Source organism: Meles meles, chromosome 14, assembly GCF_922984935.1.
Source record: "Meles meles chromosome 14, mMelMel3.1 paternal haplotype, whole genome shotgun sequence".
Classification (NCBI taxonomy): Eukaryota; Metazoa; Chordata; class Mammalia; order Carnivora; family Mustelidae; genus Meles; species Meles meles.
The window spans coordinates 4,548,097-4,567,829 of NC_060079.1; the positions used below are offsets into that span (position 1 = coordinate 4,548,097).

At 39.2% G+C, this 19,733-nt stretch overlaps 1 protein-coding gene across 2 annotated transcripts in view; it reads right to left on the bottom strand.

Annotated features, from left to right (window-relative positions):
• Positions 1-14,757, bottom strand: part of MICU2 (mitochondrial calcium uptake 2) — a 154,795-nt gene extending 140,038 nt beyond the window's left edge. For both annotated transcript variants that reach the window (XM_046028270.1, XM_046028269.1), the window contains exon 1: positions 14,536-14,757. In XM_046028270.1, coding sequence (XP_045884226.1) covers positions 14,536-14,751 — 216 coding nt within the window. In that variant the 5' untranslated portion in view covers positions 14,752-14,757. The remainder of the gene's footprint in view (positions 1-14,535) is intronic.
• Positions 14,758-19,733: the final 4,976 nt, after the last annotated feature.

The window sequence follows — 19,733 nt, forward strand, 5'->3', positions numbered from 1 at the left end:
CCCTTAAAGTCCTTTACTCCTTTAGAAGTCAACCAGCTTTACTAGATAATTCTTTGTTATTAAACTTCCCCATTCGAATTACTGTGTTAAGTTTCTGTCTCCTGAGTAGACCCTGACAGGGATAAATCCTACCTTTCATTTCATAATCCGTAATTGTTCAAAACCATTCCAGGAATTAATATTGTTAAAATGTCCATACTGCCCAAGTGATTTAAAGATTCAAGGCACGCAATACCCTTCAAAATCTCAATGGCATTCCTTATGGAAATGGGGAAAAAAAAATCCTAAAATTCATATGGAACTACAAAGACCCTGAAAAGTTAATCCGATCTGGAGCAAGAATAAACCTGGAGGCATTATGCTTCCTAATTTCAAAGTACACAAACTACAGTAATCAAAACAGTTTGATGCATTATGCTTCCTAATTTCAAAGTACAGTAATCAAAACAGTTTGATACTCGTATAAAAACAGACATATGTCGAATGTGGTCAAGATGGCGGAGAAGTAGCAGGCTGAGACTACATCAGGTAGCAGGAGATCAGCTCGATAGCTTATCTAAACATTGCTAACACCTACAAATCCAATGGGAGATCGAAGAGAAGAAGAACAGCAATTCTAGAAACAGAAAATTAACCACTTTCTGAAAGGTAGGACTGGCGGAGAACTGAATCCAAAACGACGGGAAGATAGACCGCGGGGGGAGGGGCAGGCTCCCGGCAAGCGGTGGAGCAACGGAGCACAAAATCAGGACTTTTAAAAGTCTGTTCCACTGAGGGACATTGCTTCAGAGGCTAAACCGGGGTGAAGCCCACGCAGGGGCAGCGTGGCCCCAGGTTTCGCAGGGTCACAGAAGGATCGGGGGTGTCGGAGTGTTGCAGAGCTCGCAGGTGTAAGAACGGAGAAGCCGGCTACAGAGACAGAGCCGAGGACTGAACTCTCAGCTCGGGGTTACCTTGAACCAGTCGTGGGCTGGGTGAGCTCGGAGCGCGGATGGAGGCTGGGGATACGGGAGTGATTGGGTGCTGTCCTCTGGGGGCACACTGAGGAGTGGGGGCCCCGGGCTCTCAGCTCCTCCAGGCTGGAGACTGGGAGGCCGCCATTTTCATTCCCGTCCTCCGGAACTCTACGGAAAGTGTTCAGGGAACAGAAGCTCCCCAAAGCGAACCTTAGCGGATTACTTAGTCTGGCCCCTGGTAAGGGCAGTGCAATTCCTATTCTCCTGAAACTGTTCCAAAAAATAGAAATGGAAGGAAAACTTCCAAACTCATTTTATGAGGCCAGCATCACCTTGATCCCAAAACCAGACAAGGATCCCGCCAAAAAAGAAAACTACAGACCAATATCCTTGATGAACACAGATGCAAAAATTCTCACCAAAATACTAGCCAATAGGATTCAACAGTACATTAAAAGGATTATTCACCACGACCAAGTGGGATTTATTCCAGGGCTGCAAGGTTGGTTCAACATCCGCAAATCAATCAATGAGATACAACACATTAATAAAAAAAAGAACAAGATCCATATGATACTCTCAATAGATGCTGAAAAAGCATTTGACAAAGTACAGCATCCCTCCTGCCTCGGGCAAAGACACTTGAGAGCCACTACAACAGGCCCCTCCCCCAGAAGATCAACAAAATATCCAGCCAGGACGAGAAAATCCTGAAAGCAGCCCGGGAAAAGAAGTCTGTAACATACAATGGTAAAAATATTAGATTGGCAGCAGACTTATCCACAGACACCGGGCATGCCAGAAAGAGCTGGCATGATATATTCAGAGCACTAAACGAGAAAAACATGCAGCCAAGAATACCCTATCCAGCTAGGCTATCATTGAAAACAGAAGGAGAGATAAAAAGCTTCCAGGACAAACAAAAACTGAAAGAATTTACAAACACCAAACCAGCTCTACAGGAAATATTGAAAGGGGTCCTCTAAGCAAAGAGAGAGCCTAAAAGTAGTAGATCAGAAAGGTACAGAGACAATATACAGTAACAGTCACCTTACAGGCTAATAAAGGCACTAAATATATATCTCTCAAGAGTTACCCTGAATGTTAACGGGCTAAATGCCCCAATCAAAAGACACAGGGTATCAGAATGGATAAAAAAACAAAACCCATCAATATTTTGCCTACAAGAAACTCATTTTAGATGTGAAGACATCTCCAGATTTAAAGTGAGGGGGTGAAAAACAATTTACCATGCAAATGGGCATCAGAAGAAAGCTGGGGTGGCAATCCTTAGATCAATTAGATTTTAAGCCAAGACTATAATAAAAGATGAGGAAGGACACTATATCATACTCAAAGGGTCTGTCCAATAAGAAGATCTAACAATTTTAAATATCTATGCCCCTAACGTGGGAGAAGCCAATGATATAAACCAATGAATAACAAAATCAAAGAAACACATCAATAATAATACAATAATAGTAGGGGACTTTAACACTGCCCTCACTGAAATGGACAGATCATCCAAGCAAAAGATCAACAAGGAAATAAAGGCCTTAAATGACACACTGGACCAGATGGACATCACAGATATATTCAGAACATTTCATCCCAAAGCAACAGAATACACATTCTTCTCTAGTGCACATGGAACGTTCTCCAGAATAGATCACATCCTGGGTCACAAATCAGGTCTCAACCAGTATCAAAAGATTAGGATCATTCCCTGCATATTTTCAGACCACAATGCTCTAAAGCTAGAACTCAATCACAAGAGGAAAGCTGGAAAGAACCCAAATACATGGAGACTAAACAGCATCCTTCTAAAGAATGAATGGGTCAACCAGGAAATTAAAGAAGAATTGAAAAAATTCATGGAAACAAATGATAATGAAAACACAATGATTCAAAATCTGTGGGACACAGCAAAGGCAGTCCTGAGAGGAAAATATATAGCGGTACAAGGCTTTCTCAAGAAACAAGAAAGGTCTCAAGTACACAACCTAACCCTACACGTAAAGGAGATGGAGAAAGAACAAGAAAGAAACCATAAACCCAGCAGGAGAAGAGAAATCATAAAGATCAGAGCAGAAATCAATGAAATAGAAACCAAAAAAACAACAGAACAAACCAATGAAACTAGGAGCTGGTTCTTTGAAAGAATCAATAAGATTGATAAACCCCTGGCCAGACTTATCAAAAAGAAACGAGAAAGGACCCAAATAAATAAGATCATGAATGAAAGAGGAGAGATCACAACTAACACCAAAGAAATACAGACAATTATAAGAACATACTATGAGCAACTCTACGCCAACAAATTGGACAATCTGGAAGAAATGGATGCATTCCTAGAGACATATAAACTACCACAACTGAACCAGGAAGAAATAGAAAACCTGAACAGGCCCATAACCAGTAAGGAGATTGAAACAGTCATCCAAAATCTCCAAACAAACCAAAGCCCAGGGCCAGATGGCTTCCCAGGGGAATTCTACCAAACATTTAAAGAAGAACTAATTCCTATTCTCCCGAAACTGTTCCAAAAAATAGAAATGGAAGGAAAACTTCCAAACTCATTTTATGAGGCCAGCATCACCTTGATCCCAAAACCAGACAAGGATCCCGCCAAAAAAGAGAACTACAGACCAATATCCTTGATGAACACAGATGCAAAAATTCTCGCCAAAATACTAGCAATAGGATTCAACAGTACATTAAAAGGATTATTCACCACGACCAAGTGGGATTTATTCCAGGGCTGCAAGGTTGGTTCAACATCCGCAAATCAATCAATGAGATACAACACATTAATAAAAGAAAGAACAAGAACCATATGATACTCTCAATAGATGCTGAAAAAGCATTTGACAAAGTACAGCATCCCTTCCTGATCAAAACTCTTTAAAGTGTAGGGATAGAGGGCACATACCTCAATATTATCACAGCCATCTATGAAAAACCCACCGCAAATATCATTCTCAATGGAGAAAAACTGAAAGCTTTCCCGTTAAGGTCAGGAACATGGCAGGGATGTCCATTATCACCACTGCTATTCAGTATAGTACTAGAAGTCTTAGCCTCAGCAATCAGACAACAAAAAGAAATTAAAGGCATCTAAATCGGCAAAGAAGAAGTCAAACTATTACTCTTCGCAGATGATATGATACTATATGTGGAGAACCCAAAAGACTCTACTCCAAAACTGCTACAACTTGTACAGGAATTCAGTAAAGTGTCAGGATATAAAATCAATGCACAGAAATCAGTTGCATTTCTCTACACCAACAACAAGACAGAAGAAAGAGAAATTAAGGAGTCAATCCCATTTACAATTGCACCCAAAACTATAAGATACCTAGGAATAAACCTAACCAAAGAGGCTAAGAATCTATATGCAGAAAACTATAAAGTACTCATGAATGAAATTGAGGAAGACACAAAGAAATGGAAAAATGTTCCATGCTCCTGGATTGGAAGAATAAATATTGTGAAAATGTCTATGCTACCTAAAGCAATCTACACATTTAATGCAATCCCTATCAAAATACCATCCATTTTTTTCAAAGAAATGGAGCAAATAATCCTAAAATTTATATGGAACCAGAAAAGACCTCGAATAGCCCAAGGAATATTGAAAAAGAAAGCCAAAGTTGGTGGCATCACAACTCCGGACTTCAAGCTCTATTACAAAGCTGTCATCATCAAGACAGCATGGTACTGGCACTAAAACAGACACATAGATCAATGGAACAGAATAGAGAGCCCAGAAATAGACCCTCAACTCTATGGTCAACTCATCTTCGACAAAGCAGGAAAGAATGTCCAATGGAAAAAAGACAGCCTCTTCAATTAATGGTGTTGGGAAAACTGGACAGCCACATGCAGAAAAATGAAATTGGACCATTTCCTTACACCACACACGAAAATAGACTCAAAATGGATGAAGGACCTCAGTGTGAGAAAGGAAACCATCAAAATCCTTGAGGAAAATGCAGGCAGCAACCTCTTCGACCTCAGCCACAGCAACATCTTCCAAGGAACATCGGCAAAGGCAATGGAAGCAAGGGCAAAAATGAACTATTGGGATTTCATCAAGATCAAAAGCTTTTGCACAGCAAAGGAAACAGTTAACAAAACCAAAAGACAACTGACAGAATGGGAGAAGATATTTGCAAACGACATATCAGATAAAGGGCTAGTGTCCAAAATCTATAAGGAACTTAGCAAACTCAACACCCAAAGAACAAACAATCCAATCAAGAAATGGGCAGAGGACATGAACAGACATTTCTGCAAAGAAGACATCCAGATGGCCAACAGACACATGAAAAAGTGCTCCACATCACTTGGCATCAGGGAAATACAAATCAAAACCACAATGAGATATCACCTCACACCAGTCAGAATGGCTAAAATTAACAAATCAGGAAATGCGAGATGCTGGTGAGGATGCGGAGAAGGGGGAACCCTCCTCCACTGCTGGTGGGAATGCAAGCTGGTGCAACCACTCTGGAAAACAGCATGGAGGTTCCTCAAAATGTTGAAAATAGAACTACCCTATGACCCAGCAATTGCACTACTGGGTATTTACCCTAAAGATATGAACGTAGTGATCCGAAGGGGCACGTGCACCCGAATGTTTATAGCAGCAATGTCTACAATAGCCAAACTATGGAAAGAACCTAGATGTCCATCAACAGATGAATGGATAAAGAAGATGTGGTATATATACACAATGGAATCCTATGCAGCCATCAAAAGAAATGAAATCTTGCCATTTGTGACGACATGGATGGAACTAGAGGGTATCATGGTTAGTGAAATAAGTCAATCAGAGAAAGACAACTATCATATGATCTCCCTGATATGAGGAAGTGGTGATGCATCATGGGTGGGTTAGGGGGGTAGGAGAATAAATGAAACAAGATGGATTGGGAGGGAGACAAACCATAAGTGACTCTTAATCTCACAAAACAAACTGAGGGTTGCGGGGGGAGGGGAGTTCGGAGAGGGGGAGTGAGATTATGGACATTGGGGAGGTTATGTGCTATGGTGAGTGCTGTGAAGTGTGTAAACCTGGCGATTCACAGACCTGTACCCCTGGGGATAAAAATACATTATATGTTTATTAAAAAAATAAGAAATAAAAGATACAAATTCTGGTTTAAAAAAAAAAACAACAGATATATGTCACAGAATAGAGCCCAGATATATGACCACACAAAGGGGAAAGGACAGTCTCTTCAACAAATGGCATGAAGAAAATTGGATATCCCTATGTAGAAAAATGAAACTGGATCCTTATCTCACACCACATATGAAAATTAACTAAAGTGGATTAAAGACTTAAATGTTAGATTCAAAACAGTAGAACTACTGAAGGAAAACATTGGGGAAAAGCTTCTTGACAGAGACCTGGATGATGAGTTTCTGAATATGTGACCAAAAGCACAAGCAACAAAAGCAAAAATGATCATGTGGAATTGCACCAGACCTAAAAGAGCTTATGCAGAGCAAAGGAAATCGGAGTGAAAAGCAAACTACAGAATGGGAGAAAATACTGCAAACCACACATCTGATAAGGCATTAATATCCAAAATATATAAGGAACTCAAGCAATTAAATTGCCATAGAAATAAATAAAATAACCAGTTTAAAAAATGGGGAAAGGACCTGAATAGACATTTTTGAAAAGAAGACATACAAGAGACCAAAAGGTATATGAAACGGTGCTCAACATCACTAATCTTCGGGAAGATGCAAATCAAAATCACAATGAGGTATTACTGCATACCTGTCAGGATAGTAATTATCAAAAGACAAAAGATAACAAATACTGTAGGGGATGTGAAGAAAAGAAAACCCTTCTATACTGTTGGCTGGGAATGAAAATAGGTACAGCCACTATGAAAAACAATATAGAGAGGTTCCTCAGAAAATTAAAAATAGAATTACCATGATCCAGCAATACTACTTCTGGGCATATGAAGGAAGTGAAATCAGTACTGCAAAGTACTGCACTCCCACATTCATTGCAGCATTATTTGCAATAGCCAACTGTCCATCAATGGCTGAATGGAAAAGATGTGGTGTGCATTTGCACACAACGACACACACAAATATTATTCAGCCTTGAAAAGGGAAATCTTGCCATTTGCAACAATATGGATGAACATGGAGGACATTCCACTAAGTGAAATAAGACAAATGCTACATGATCTCACTTATCTGTGAAATCTGAAACAGTTAAAACAGCAGAAGAACAGAGCAGAATAGTGGTTGCTCTGAGTTGGGGAAAATGGGAAGATGTTGGTCAAAGGGTTAAAGTTTCAGTTATGCAAGTAAGTCCTAGAGATCTAACATACAGCATGGTGACTACAGTTTATGATGCTGTTATTATATACCAGAGATTTGTTAAGGGGGTAAATCTTTAAGTGTTCTCACCATACACAAACATGCACTCAGTGATAACTAGGTGAGGTGTTGGATATAATTAACTTGATACAGTGTTCATCATCCCAATATCTAAAAAACAAAAAAAATCAAGTCACGTAAATATTTTTTATTTTTTTTTTAATTTTTTTTTATTTATTTATTTGACAGACAGAGATCACAAGTAGGCAGAGAGGCAGGCAGAGAGAGAGGAGGAAGCAGGCTCCCTGCTGAGCAGAAAGCCCGATGCAGGGCTCGATCCCAGGACCCTGGGATCATGACCTGAGCTGAAGGCAGAGGCCTTTACCCACTGAGCCACCCAGGCGCCCCTCGTAAATATTTTTTAAAATGTATTTTAAAATTTTTTAAAAAAATACTTACTTTTAGAGAGAGAGAGTGCACATGCAAGGCAGGAGCAGGGGCAACGGGAAAGCCAGAAAGAGAATTTTAAGCAGACTCCCTTCTGAGTGTGGAGCCTGGAAAGAGGAGGTGCTCAATACCAGGAACCACATGCTCCAAATTCTTCTGCCTCCATTATGCAAAGCAACCTTCCCTTACCCCTGAAGCCTGAGCCACCACATTCAGGCTCCTAGGGGCTTACTCTCTACCAGAAACACTCAGTTAAATAAGCCAAAACCACTCTCTCCATAAGAAGAATTTTAATCAATCATTAAGGTACAGATCTTGTTATATTTACATCTTCAGTCAGTGTAATAAATATGACATACATAGTATATACTATACATGTAACGAGAATATCAAAATATAATATCAGAATATAGTATCAGTATATCTAAACAGAGTTTTCATTTTTATGGTTAGTTTTCATCATACGTCAGGATTACTTCCAAATTTAAAAACATTTTAATTGGCTTGAGGTTTATAAGTTGAAACATCTCAGTAACTGGAATGAAAATGCAATTAACTTTATTTAAATTCTAAAATTAATTTTTTTATTTTAATATGATAGCAGAGGACAAAAGCTTGCCATATGAAGACAAACAAAAATGCTAATACGGGGATTAAAAATGAAATCTCAGGGGCACCTGGGTGGCTCAGTGGGTTAAGCCTCTGCATTCAGCTCAGGTCATGATCTCAGGGTCCTGGGATTGAGCCCTGAATCAGGCTCTCTGCTCAGCATGCTTCTGCTGCCCCCTCTGCCTGCCTCTCTGCCTACTTGTGATCTCTCTCTCTCTGTCAAATAAATAAAATAATAAAAAAATCTTTAAAAAATATATTAAAAAAATGAAATCCCATACACATGAACAAGTGAAATGGGCCCATCTTTTACATTTTTGAGAGAAAGATATATCTATTATTATTACATTATAAATTCCATCAATTTATCCACTCCTTCAATAAATATTTACCTCACCTACGATGCACAAGACTCTTTTCGAGGCCCTTGGGATATAGCAGAAAAGAGCAAGATTTCCTATTTACTTTATTTTCTACTGGGAATATGGGATGACATATCTTTATGACTTGAAGTATATAATTGAGTATACACAGAACATTTAGCAACTTAGCTGATTCTAACCATTTTTGGATACTGCTTGTCTAGTATTTCTATAAATGCCAGTCAAACAAAAGTTAGACCGGGTCATTTTGTTATTTTGTAGAGTTCATTCATTTACTCCTTGAATAAACATTTATTATGTGTCTTCACATGACCATAAATACACAGAGATGAAAAAGATCAAAGGCCATTCTTTTTTTTTTTTTTTGCATTAAAATAAAGTTTTAATGTACTTCAAAACCCTTCTTTATTGAAGGGGATTGATTCATTCTTTTTTTTTCTATTATTTATTTATTTATTTATTTATTATTTATTTCTTTTCACTGTAACAGAATTCATTGTTTATGCACCACACCCAGTGCTCCACGCAATACGTGCCCTCCCTATTACCCACCACCTGGCTCCCCCAACCTCCCACCCCCCGCCCCTTCAAAACCCTCAGACTCTTTTTTTCAGAGTCCATAGTCTCTCATGGTTCATCCAAGAGACCATTCTAGTGGGAGAAGACAAATAGATAAAACTTCAAAGAGTAGTAAGTTCTATGAAAGAAAAAAACTGATTAAATGTTATTGGGGAAAAGTTTCAAAGATTTATAAATATACATAAATAAACATATAAAAATAAATCTCATACTTATGAACCTGTATAAGATATTTGAATTTATTTAGAATAAACATTTATACCGTTTTATAGACTAGGTCATACAAAATTAATTTTATTTTTTAGGAAGGATTTATTTATTCATTTGAGAGAGAGAGAACACATGCACATGAGCATACATGGGGTGGGGTGGCGGTGGTAGAGGGGCAGGGAGATAATCTCAAGCAGACTCCCCACTAAGCATGAAGCCCAATAAGGGGTTCAATCGCAGAACCCTGAGATCATGACCTGAGCTGAAATCAAGAGTCGGATGCTCAACCAAGAGAGCCAACAGGAGCCCCTGTAATTTTGCTTTTTAAATATAATTCTTTTTTTTCAGTTAAAGATTTTATTTATTTATTTGACAGAGAGAGAGAAAGCACAAGCAAGCAGAGCAGCAGGCAGCGGGTGAGAGAGAAGCAGGCTCTCTGCTGAGCAGGAAGCCCGATGTGGGGCTCAATCCCAGGACCCTGGAACCATGACCTGAGGCGAAGGCAGCTGCTTAACCAACTGAGCCACCCAGGTGCCTCTGGTTTTTAAATACAATTCTTAAACAAATTTTTCATTAAAAGCAAGCCAAAAATATCCTATTATGAAGTCTGATAAACATATAGTATCCAGTATCACATAAATAATTTGAAAATTAAGGTAAAAAATACAAACATTTAGAGAATAAATGAAATATTAATACAAATAACAAATGAATAAAACAAATAAAATACTATTACTATTTTGTCAACTGTGAAATATATTGCACTTTATTTTGGCTTTATAGCTTTTTACCTTTCTTTTCCTCGTCAGTTTCAGGCCTTTATTATTACAATGGTTTATAATACCCATGGTTCAAAAAGCTTTATAGTCTGATCTGACATGGCACTAAAGATTTACTTAGTGATATGGAAATCTGTTAGTTTTCATCAGTTGTAGTTTATCAATATACTATTTCTAGCTTGTGAACGCAAAATACGGTAATAGCTATAAAACTTTTGTACTGAAATACCTGCAGGAAGAAAGTAATTTTGCCATTCCAAATCTAAAACTTTCTAGCTCCTAACTGCTTTCACTACTGAAATAGACCTATGTCTTTAAACATATCATTTTTTAAAAGATTTTATTTATTTATTTGAGAGAGAGAATGAGAGTGGGTGTACTAGCAGGGGAGGGAGAAGCTGACTACCAGCTGAGAAGGGAGCCCAACGTGGGGCTCCATCGGAGAGGGCCAAAGGCAGATGCTTAACTGACTGAGCCATCCAGGTGCCCCTAAATCACTGTTTATGAACAAGGCGGCTACCCTTTTACAGAAGAATGGATTGGAATAATATAATACTTTCGTCTTTCCCCTTTCTTATTGAATTCTACTATGCCAGAAGCAATTAAAATAATATTGTAAAGGGAGTAACAGTAAAATCTTAGAAGAGTTTTCAAATAATCTTAAGTGTTTCAGAAGAAGTTTACAAAAAAGTAATACACTCATGTGCTCCAAAGCAAATTCTCTAAAGATCTGTAGAATAAAATGTTTTGTTGCCCAGCTGAAATCACTACATATTTTTAAAAACACTATAATTACATTTTATATAACATCTGCAACTCCGATTCTTTGCAAACTTACCTTCTAAATGTCTTTCAAATTCATCCACTAATTTAGCCATCATCATCCCTCTCTGAAATTATTACAATAGATCCCTCATCCAGTTTTCAAGACTTCACTGAAGTCTTGATACTCTTTCCAAAGGTCAAAGCCAAATTTTGATAAAGAAATATATGCAATTCTTTATGCATTAAATAACATTACATAGTGGAATAAATACAGAGAATAAATAGTCTGACTTCAAAGAAGTGATACTCTGCAATATCTGTAACAATTATAATAGGAAAATATGAGATTTCTGTTGATAACAAATGCTATTATTACTACTACAGCTTGTTGCCTAAATTCATAACTGAAGAAAATAGCAAATTATAGGTTAATAAAAAAAGAAAGTAATCTTTTTCTATTTAAGTTCATAGACTCTCTGAATTCCACGTCTGGATCTTTTGGGATACAGGAGGGTTAAGAACCCCTACAATGTCCCCTTGTTATTCTCAAGACAAAAATTTCTGTCATATGGCTTAAGGGGCACTTCTTGATGATTTTTTGCCACCACTCATCCCCAGTTTTGAACCTCATCTCCTGAAGCTCATAATCTACTGAGTCAAACTCTTATCTTCAGAACTCTGCAATACACCCTTTGCTTGTAACATTCTTCCCATTCTCTTTGCCCAGCAAAATCCCCATCATCCTATAGGCTCTATTTACCTATTATTACTTCATGAAACCAAGACTGTTAGGTGCTCTTCCATTGTGTTCCCATAGCACCCAGAACTTACCCTTATCACAGCATTCACCAATCTGTATTAAAGTTGCCCTCCCCCATTAAACCATAAGCATTTGAATTCTATTTCAAATCCCCACTCCTTTCATACTGCCTGGCAGAGAGTAGGCATTTCAGTAATTGCAGAGGGAAGGAAAGAAAGAAGGGAAACTCCAATTTACTTGCTATTTCATGACCTTGATTTCTACCCTGTTTCTGACTGACCCTCACAAATGCAAGCTGTTGGTCACAAATGGGAACCACTGAAGTGTAGGATTCAATGATCATAAATTCCCTATTTTTACTGGAGAACTGTCCCGGTGTGCTGATTGAAAATAAAGGTCATTATTACTATTATTAAAAATTTGTATCAGGGACGCCTGGGTGGCTCAGTTGGTTAAGCGGCTGCCTTCGGCTCAGGTCATGATCCCAGCGTCCTGGGATCGGGTCCCACATCGGGCTACTTGCTTGGCAAGGGAGCCTGCTTCGCCCTCTGCCTCTGCCTGCAACTCTGTCTGCCTGTGCTTGCTCTCTCTCTCTCTAATAAATAAAATCTTAAAAAAAAAAAATTTGTATCAGGAAGATTCTATCACCTTGTAATACTAAGTAAATAACTATACTAATACATAAAACTGTATCAAGAAATGGTATGCACCTATCATTGATTCTCAACTATGCACACATGACTCTAAAGTGGTGGTTATGGTAGACGAATTAAAAGGAGACAGGCCTCTTTTTAGGGAAGTATTACCAGAATCACTGAGGTGGAGGGAGAGTTTTCAAACTATATGCCCCTCAATCCTTGCTGTATTGAGCCACCGCTGCAGAGAGGAATGTGTGGTCATCTTCAAGTCTACTATGGTGGTAGAAGGATGAGAACCACGGTTTTGAATTAGTCCAACAGCAGATCAAGCAAATGCTGTGTCAAAACACTTTGTTATGGGGGGCACCTGGGTAGTTAGTTAAGCTACTGACTCTTGATTTTTCCTCAGGTCCTGATCTCAGGGTAGTGAGACTGAGCCCCGTCTCCGGCTGCTTGCTGGGTGTGGAGGCTGCTTTAGATTCTCTCGCTTCCCTCCACTAAGCTCATGCATGCTCCCTCTCTCAAAAAAACAAAGAAACCACCACCACCAACAACAACCAACCAATGGATAATAAACTGGTTTCTAAGCCTAAAGTACTACAGGTTGGGGGAGGGGAGAGAGCTGGAGAGAATTCAAATATACTGGTGTAAAGTTTTTAGTGTCATGTCAGGAATTTAAAACACAAGTAGGCTAGACGTGGGCCAGGAAAAAAAAATGATTTCAGATTAACTGAAACCAGAATCTACAAATTGCTAAGGGGATAAAATTGAGGTCACGTTCTGGTGAATCACTTTGATTGGAAGGTATATATGAGTAGTGATACGTCAGAGTGTTACTACTAAGGGCTTTGAATGACAAAATTTTTAAATGTGGATTTTATCCTAGGCCAAATGAGGCACAATGGTTTCTAAAGAAGGGTACATTATGTGATATACTTGGGATGATTAACCTAAGGGTCCTAAACAGGATGAATTAAGAGGCTGAGAAAAGAGAGGCACCAATGATAAATAAGTTGAATCCTTGGCACCAGAAGAACAAAAATCCTATAAAATACCACAAGACAGATCCTTTCACCTATGATCAGAAATGGTAAGAGGATGGGAAAGAGTTACTGAATGTATTATCTATGTGGCATCTTAATTCAATACAAGTAAATACTGTCGTTTGTCAATGCTTAACTTTAATTCACAAATCCTCTTTTCCTCTTTCATTGTATCTGACTGTTGCTTGGGTTTTTCATTAGAAAGGTATAATGTAAACCTAACAAACAGAATAGTGCTTTTAATTTTCAAAACAATACACACACTAAAACTTGTTAAAATTAAAAGTCCATAAAATATGTAAAAAATAGTACTTTTCAAATTTCCAAATACTTTACGTGGCAATTTTATATCTAAGTAGGGAACTTATACCTTTAATACATGGAAGTTTTAAAAGAAACGTTTTTCTTAGTGCTCAGAGTCCACTGAACTGGATTATAGGTGATTATAAAATCTGGAAACTGTCACCTGGCTAATTTTTATGATTGATATTTTTATGATTAAAACTGTCACCTATTAGGACAACTTCATCATACTATACAAAGAACCAGTCGTAAGGGCTTTAGTTAGAAAGGTTAACAAAGGTACGTCCAGGTAGGGAACTGGCCACACACCAACTACAGATCTGTGCACCACTTCACCAAAATAGGGAGGGGCGCGGGGGTGTCCCCGTGTAGCGAGAAAACTGCAAATTAAGAGTGTTGGAATAAGACACGCCCACACTCATCACCGCAAATTTGTTACCGTGGGCTTCGTGTGTTCAGCTGTCGCGGGATCCTCCCAGGGGAGGCTCCATCTCCTGCGCGGGCCTCCAATGCCCTCTTGGCGCGCCGTGGGAGTCGAGCTGAGGAAGGAACACTTACCACCTGTCGAGGGTCTTCTGCAGCGATGCCCCTACCTGGGCTCAGGAAGAGGAGCGGCGGCCGCCCGCTCCAGACCCTCACCCTCCACCACCCGGAGTCTGAGGACGGAGAAGCTTGGTTAGGGGGGCGAAAAGGTCAGGTCCCGTACCTGTGCTAAGACGGTGAGGCTGCCCTCGGGTGCCACGACATTCATGCGGCCATGGTACCATGCCACTCCTGTGCCTGCGAGGGCCACACCGGCCACTGCCGCGGTCAAGGGGCCGGGGCCGGGGCCTGGCAAAGCTCGCCGGCCAGCAGCGATCCCGCGCCTCAGTCTTCCGCCCCAGGCCGCCAGCCAGGCGCCTCTTGTCGCAGCGACCGCCATCTTTGCGGAAGCGCCCCATCACAAAGTCCGGCTCCACCTCCTCTTCTCGGGACTCGAGAACTCCCGCGCAGCCACATATCTCGCGAGATTCGGACGGCCTTCGCCAGGCCCTTCGAACCTGAGTTCCGCGGTGGCAACCCCCCCCCCCCCCCCCCCCCCCCCCCCCCCGGCAGCTCGGAGCCTCGGGAGGGGAACTTCTGCAGGGAGGCCGGGCGGCAGGGAAGCGGTCGGAACAGAACCCAAAGTGATTTCCCCAGGTGAAGACGAGATAGTTCCCGTATTGTGTAGGAAGGTCCTACCTTTTTCGTAAGGAAAGTGTCATTCACTGGGGGGAAGCCAGTATTTAGTGGGCGCTGCGGACTCGAGGGGAAAGCACGAATGGGTGGGATAGGCTTCGGATGATAATTGTGAAACTTGTGTAGTTTGCCTTTCTGATGGACATGATTGTAAGGGTGGAATCCCGTCCCTGAAGAAGTTGGGGCGTGGAACTGAAAAATCTGCATCTTCCTGAAAACTACATTTGCTTTGAATTCCACAAGCCCACGCATGTTAAGAATTTCTTTATTGTTGTTGTTATTATTATTAACATATAATATAGTATTTGCTTCAGGGGTACAGGTCTGTGAATCATCAGCATTACACAATTCGAATACACTCACCAGCATAGCACGTATCCTCCCAATGTCCATAACGCAGCCACCCTAACCCTCCCCCTCCCCGACCCTCCAGGAACCCTGTTTGTCTCCTGAGATTAAAAGTCTCTTCTGGTTTTTCTTAAAACTACTTATGTATCACGTTATTCTGAAGTCTGCGGAAGCTGCAAATACTTTCCCGCAGGCTGTTTAAAATTAGCTCCTCCCACCTCTAGTAAACAAAAATTTTAAAAAATGTTTTAAAATGTGTGTGTTTTCGACTTATCTTACTTTATTAGATAAGCAAAATTAAATTTATATTTTAATTGTGGTAAAATATACAAAACACCGCCATGTTGACCATTTTTAAATATACAGTTCAGTGGTGTTAGGGACATTGATGCTGTTGGGTAATCATCACTACTGTCCATCTCCAGAACTTTTTCATCTTGCAAAACTGGCAAACTTAAAAAGAAAAAATAGTGTCTTCCCCGTCTGTCTTATTCATCCTCCCTATTCTTATATTCTTGACTGCTCTTTCATTTTTGCTAAATCATATCCTATACCAGCCTTCTAACTCTGATGAAGTATTTTCTAATGAACTCTGGATGAAATCCACTCTATCAAGCAATCACTATTTGCTGAATATAAACCCTGTTCTAGTAAAGTGTTATCTATTATCTCATCTGGGGCCAAGTCAGATGCAGCAGAACACCTACCCCATATGACTGTTGTCAGTATTTTCCGTTTTGCAGGCTTAGAATAATACCTCAGTCCTGATTGTTCCACTGGTCATAAGAAATGATTTAGCTGAGGCACATGCCTTTAGCAGAGGCCTTTGTTTTGCAGCCTCTGATCCTCCATTCTTTGGTCTTTACTTTTCAGAATCCATTTACTTAATAAACTGTGTTCAGCCTCTGAAATGTCCTTAGCCATTAGAAGCTTTACTTGGAGATGCAGTAACTTTACACCTAAAAATTAGGTGCCAAGATCTTGATCACATAATCACTGCCATGTTGAAGTTTGTAAAACAAACAAACAAAAAGCCAAAACAAAAAAACAAGTACCACACTAAATCTAATTTGACCACTTAATTCTCGGATCATTTTGTCATGATCTGCCCTTAGTTCTTGCTCCCTTTTTCTTAGCCAACTTTTCTAAATCTGCACTCAGAGCTTCCTCACTTTACCCCCCAGCTGCTGAAACTACTTTTAACATGACTTTCCAGGCGAGAGGTAAGTAGATGAGACTCTGTACACATTTGTGAACCAGACCACAGGGTTGGAATCCTGTCTGTACTAGGATGATCACTGTGATTTGAGGTAAATTAGTTAATATCTCCAAGTCTCAGTTTTCTCCACTGTAAACAACTCTGTCGTGGTTTGGGGATTAAATGAGATATTCTGTAGAAAGTGATTAACCAAATGCCTAGCACATTGTAGACTCACCACAGGACATTTTACCTTCTTCCAGTTTTGGCTTACTCCCACCCTCTGATCACAAACGAGGTTGATTGGGACCTTAGCTTCTGCTTACCTTGTAGTAAAGTCTTGATTTCCAGAAACCATAGTTAAAATGGTAGTGTTAGGTATATAATACTATCTAATTCACACAGTTCTACTACCCATTTAATGAACCCCACATCTATTAGTTACTGATGCATATTCCCATTAGAGTATTTGGCATATTTCAAAATATTGTGTTTATCACACAGTTTGACATCTTTTGGGAAAGGCTATCTTATTTTGGTCTGGCACAATGCCCAGCATATATTTGACATTCAACAAGTGAATGTATGAATAAGTAAAAAAAAAAATAGATGGCACAAATGAAACTATTTCCATTCTTTGAGTATCAAACATACAGAAATATACATAGTTTATTTTTTAAGACAAACTGCATTTAAATTATTTTGCTGAAAATCTTTATACTTGGAAAACTGCTTTGTAATTAGGTCTTTTTGGTTTTGGTTTTGGTTTTTAGGTTTTTTGTTTTGTTTTGTTTTGTTTTTTTGCATTATGTGCCCAGGCCTGTAGAACTCTTATTAAGATTTAATATTTTCAACTTTTCTTTTGCAGAGGAAACAAATTCTTATAATAGACCCAATCTCTAGCCGACTAACCATTCTAAGTATGAAATCTTCCCTGGCAGCTGCTGACATTTGTCTAAGTGCATTGACTATATTGGTCTTTTTAAGCTCTGCTTTGTTCATTTCTTCATCATCAGCTGTGGAGAAAAATATACATCCTTGGCTGGGATGTATTTTCAACCATGTAGTTTATCAACTAATCCCCAAATAAGAAACTGCTTCTAAAACTATAAGATCTATGCTGCTTTAAATGATAATTGGAGAAAAACAGAATAGAAACACTGATAGTTCCAAAATATTCTGAATTCACTTACTCTGTGCTCCTTTTCGGTAGGAGGGACATAAGTTATATGACAGAAAAACTGTTCCCAAGGGATTTCCCTTTTCCTGGAGGCCAGGCCTGAATTCAAAACAATGCCAGATGGCATTTAAATGTTAGAGAAGGAGTGTGGTTGGCTAGAGCAGGGAGGGAAGAGGGAAGAGAGGAGATTGATCTGGAACTTGGAAAGTGAGAAAGGTTTGGATAGGTGGGATCCTCAAAGACTGGAGGACAGTAGGGTTGAGAGCATGGAAGAAAACTAGATGGCTCAGAGCAGAAGAACTGGTTTAGGTCTGGCATTGAGTGGCTTCAGGGCCAAAAGGTGGTCATGCAATATTTCCACTAATATGTCAACGGTCAGCTCTCTTGACCCTCTACACAGGTTTGTCTTTGGGGTATTTATGCCTCTTTTCTGGTATCCCCATCCATCCCTCCCTGATCTCCTTCTTTGTATGTCAGACACTCTCTACCAGTGATTGCCTTCTGCCTGTCTAGATTTTATCCTGGCCTTTCTCACCCATTATTCCCTGGGCTTCTCTAAATTATTTTCCTTCCTACCTACTACCAAAAGTTTGATTTTCTTGGGGTTGTTGGTCTTGAACAAAAGAGATCAACTAGCTTTTCTAATTGAAGACATTTACTCTATTTTTTTTTGAAAGTTATTTAAAGCTTTATTTTATGATAAGTATTAGAGGACATTTACTCTATTTTATGTCCATTTCAAAAGATGAAATTAATGCAAATAAATCTTTGATTCATTTCTTTGATCTTAGCATGTTTAGGGAAGATAAATAAAACTTGCTATCCTGATTCTGAAAGATTCCTTACTGTTGCATTACAGAACAATGTGAAGATTGATTATTTTAGGTGGAGGAGAAAATATGGAGGTTCTCAAAAGGTAAAGAGGCTGGACTCAGTCCTATAGCAATAGAGCAAGCAGACATTATAAAGAACCATTGCTTGGAATAGACAGAGGTTAAACTATATTTATGGTGGATAATTGTGTAGCGAAGGGTATGAATCACTCTCAGAGGCCCTAGATGAGTCAAAGAATTGCTAATTATGTCTTTTTTTGTGCAGTTTGGGGCCATGGGTAAAAATATCTGGGTATCATGATTGATACCAGCTTGTGCAGAAATAGGTCAAGATTAAATCTTACTGACAGTGAAAAAGCAGTGCCAAGGGTTGCATTTTCAATGTCTTTCAGATCCTCCTCTGCTTCTCATTCCCTTCCCATCATCCTAGTTTACACTCTCATTACTGCATGCTTTGATGATTGCAGTCGTCTCTTAACACATACTGTTGCTTCTAGTCTTTTTCTCCTCTGAAGCATCCCATAGATCTATGTCAGATCAATCTTCCTAAAACATTTCTTTCACCATACTTCCATTAGCTGTGTGATTTAACCTTCCTAAACCTGTCTCCTTATTGGAAAAAGAGGAGTTTGGTTTCAGTTTATTTTTCTAGTTCTAAAATTCTCATTCTATGCTACTCCAAAGTGCTCCCCCACCTTTTTTTTAAAATACAGCAAACTGTATTGAGTGTAAAATACGTGCCAAGCTTACTGCCATAACTTAGAAATGCAAAGACAAAGAAGTAACAGCTCCCCCTGTGGTGTTTTCTCATGGGCAAGGGGTCTCCACATAATGGAGTGTGGCCCCTACACTTAAAGCTTTTTAAAAACATGTTGCCCCCATTTATGTATGTTTATTTATTTCTTAAACCTACACGTTTACAATGAAATGATAAACACATAGTAAAAAATTTAATGATGATTAAAAATTAAATAGTATTTGTAAAATAAAATTTTAATTTTGTTATTAAAAGTGAAATAAATGTTTTCCTCTTTCTAAAAATGTTAATCATATCTAGTGAGATCAGTGGGACTAAATTGGCTTTATGAAGTTGGATAATTTTGGTTTAAGTTTTGGGAGATAGAAAT